This window comes from Helianthus annuus, chromosome 2 (genome assembly GCF_002127325.2).
Source record: "Helianthus annuus cultivar XRQ/B chromosome 2, HanXRQr2.0-SUNRISE, whole genome shotgun sequence".
Classification (NCBI taxonomy): domain Eukaryota; kingdom Viridiplantae; phylum Streptophyta; class Magnoliopsida; order Asterales; family Asteraceae; genus Helianthus; species Helianthus annuus.
This window is the reverse complement of record NC_035434.2, coordinates 91,519,017-91,521,956: the sequence shown is the minus strand read 5'-3', so window position 1 is coordinate 91,521,956 and position 2,940 is coordinate 91,519,017. Positions and strand designations below refer to the sequence as shown.

The following is a 2,940-nucleotide window of genomic DNA, read 5'->3' as shown; positions in this document are numbered from 1 at the left end:
TGATCTGAGGTGCCAATCCCCAGATAAAGCGCTCAACACGTTTAAATTCTGGCGTGACCATGTACGACACCATGGGACAAATCATGAAATCTCTGAACATACTCTGCAATCTTGGGACCTTCCATTTTTAGGTGCCAGAACTCAGTCTCTAGCTTCTGAATTTCAGCACGTGAGCAGTACTTCCTTCTCATGAGCTCCTTCAGCTCATTCCATGATAACGCATAAGCAGCAGCTTCACCTAGAGTTTGCACTTGCAGATTCCACCACGATAGGGCTCCATCCAGAAACAACCCTGAGATATAGGTCACTTGTTGCTCGGGAGCACACTTGCTCATTCTAAGGACAGTTCAGTCTTCTCAGCCCACCTAACAAACGCAACAGCACCTCCTGTGCCGTCGAAATTCACGGGCTTGCAATCGAGAAATTGCTTGTAAGTGCACCCTGCACATACGTTAGAATTCACAAATGGTATTAGCGGACGTGCTATAAATATCCAAATGTATCATAGTATATCTCAAACGACTTAACATTACCATTGGGTGGATTGTTATTGCCGTTGTTATTTGAGACATTTCCACTCGTCTCTGCATGAGAGGCAGCGTATTGTGCGATAGCTGCGACAATGATCCCTTGGAGTTCCGCCTCAGTAGTGGGCATGCGCGGGTCACGTCTTGGAGGCATCTTCTAAAAGATGATCATATTGGTCAGGTCATAATAAATAATATGCGTACGTAATAACATTCATCAATCACATAACACCTCATGTTATAAAATTAAAACAAATAATCCAACAATGCATATAATGAGAATACTGCAATTGCGTTATCATAAAATCAAGACCATAATACAATGTTTACAAGTTTTATAACTGTATCGTACATCAAAAATGACTAAGGGCCACATCGCCCTTGTCTGAACTATCTAGTCATCTACAACAACCAAAAACTAAATATCAAAAGTCATGACATCAAAATGCGGTCTTCAAGATGCTGTGTAGTCGGCACAATCGCGGTCTTCTCACCAAAAGTCTACCTGCATCGAACCAAAATGCCTATGCTGATGGCAGAGGAGGAGGAGGAGGAAAACGAGAGAAAAGTAAGCGACGCATATATAACCAGTCCTCCTCTAAGGCACGATAGACGCACAGCAAATATGCAATCTGCTGCTCAGTTGTCAAGAATGAACGTCTGAGTCAGGGGAAAGTGGACGAGGAGTGTGCGGTGCTGCAAAGGGGGTCTGACAATGGCAAGGTGGTCGTGGAGCTCTCTCCAACTCCTGAATACGACGTGTCAATGCATCCTGCTGCATCATCAAGGATGTAAGTATGTCCTCCGTAGTGTACCCAACATGGTACGGGTGGTACGGATCAGACAATGGCATGATAGGGGGCGTAGTCCATAAAAATGGCTCGCTCGATGGTATGAAAGATGGTGCAGTAGGTGGCGCAACATGGGGAAACTGAGATGTGAACGGTAAAGATGATGACAGTACGGGTGGAACAGAAACAGGCGGCTGCCTCGATGACCCCTCTCCAGGTCGAGGTGGCGGTATGTCCTGGAGGAACGTAATGGGAAGATCAGTGCGATGAACATCAGTGGTGTGTGGGGGAAACAATGGAATATCAGTGGGTGCAGAAACAGGTGCTACTGGAGGAGTGACAGGTAGCACAAACGGTGGGTAATCGTCATCATCATCGATCCACCCGTTGCGGGTGTCGGCATAACGAGGATCTATGTGTGCGGCGAAAGGTGCATGGTCAAACAATACCGGCACGGGATCAGCTAATGGTGCATCAACAACAGGATCATCCACCAATGGTGGAGCAATGACGGGAAGATCAGCAATGGGTATATCATCAACAAGAGGTGCAACGGCCGGTGCACCCATATCAGGCGGTGCAATGGCTGGGGCCTCATCAAGAACAGGGTCATGGTTAGCAATAGGCTCGGGGGCCATGGCGGGCTCAGGATCAACAAGATCCATATCAAAATCAACAGGGACGTCAAACAAAGGATCAATAGGAGCTACGGGCGCCTCTAAGGACTGGTCCAAGTGAATAAACTCGATCTCCTGGTCAGGATCGAAGTCAGGGGGAAAGACTGGACCAAAATCATCATCGACCTCATGGTCAAACTCGAACTCATGAGACGGACCAGGTGCAGCTGACATCGCCATGTCGGGGTCGGCGTCAGAAGAGTGATGCTGCACACCTTGGTCATGCAGGGACCCGGATGCCACAGACTCCAACGAATCTAGGACAGGTGAACCAACAGGAAGCTCCTCTACAGGGGCCTCAGCAATGGGAGGAATAACGTCAGCATCAATAGGGGCCCCGCCCTCATAGTCGTCCTCAGGCGGACCCTCCTCGAACAGATCAATGTCGTCATCAGATATGACATCGAGTGGTACATCCACCACGGGGAAAGCAGCAAGCGGAATGGGAGCAGGGATCACCGCAAGAGGTAAATCCCCAACAGGAATGCCATCAGCAGGCTCAACTCCGACGTCTGGCAGCGCGAACGGCTGGAAATCATCGTCATCAGTGCTGGTGGTGTCTGATGTGTAGACCTCTCGCTCTGACGGAATCTCGTCATCTGAAACGATCGCCATAGGATCCAAGGTGTCCGATACTCCTGTGTCTGAAGATGATGGCATGGTGTCTGTAACACAACCACATATATCAACATGATATCAATTAAACATGTAAATCATAATAAAGCAAACAAGTAATTCTCCTAGTCTCCTAGACTACCCTCCCAGCCTCTCAGACTGAACTCTCTAGCCTCTCAGACTAACTCCCTGGCCTCTAAGACCAACCTCCCAGTCTCTAAGACCGAACCTCCCCAGCCTCTAAGGCTGAACCTCCCTCAGTCTCTAAGACTGAACTCCCTCAGTCTCTAAGACTGAAATATAATTTTGAAAAAATGTATTTGTGCCTTT

General features: G+C 48.1%; 1 protein-coding gene across 1 annotated transcript; it reads right to left on the bottom strand.

The window, feature by feature from the left end:
- Positions 1-1,173: 1,173 nt before the first annotated feature.
- LOC110894089 (calphotin-like) lies at positions 1,174-2,655 on the bottom strand. Its single transcript, XM_022141267.1, has one exon. It carries the CDS (start codon positions 2,653-2,655, stop codon positions 1,174-1,176), a length of 1,482 nt encoding a protein of 493 aa, XP_021996959.1.
- Positions 2,656-2,940: the final 285 nt, after the last annotated feature.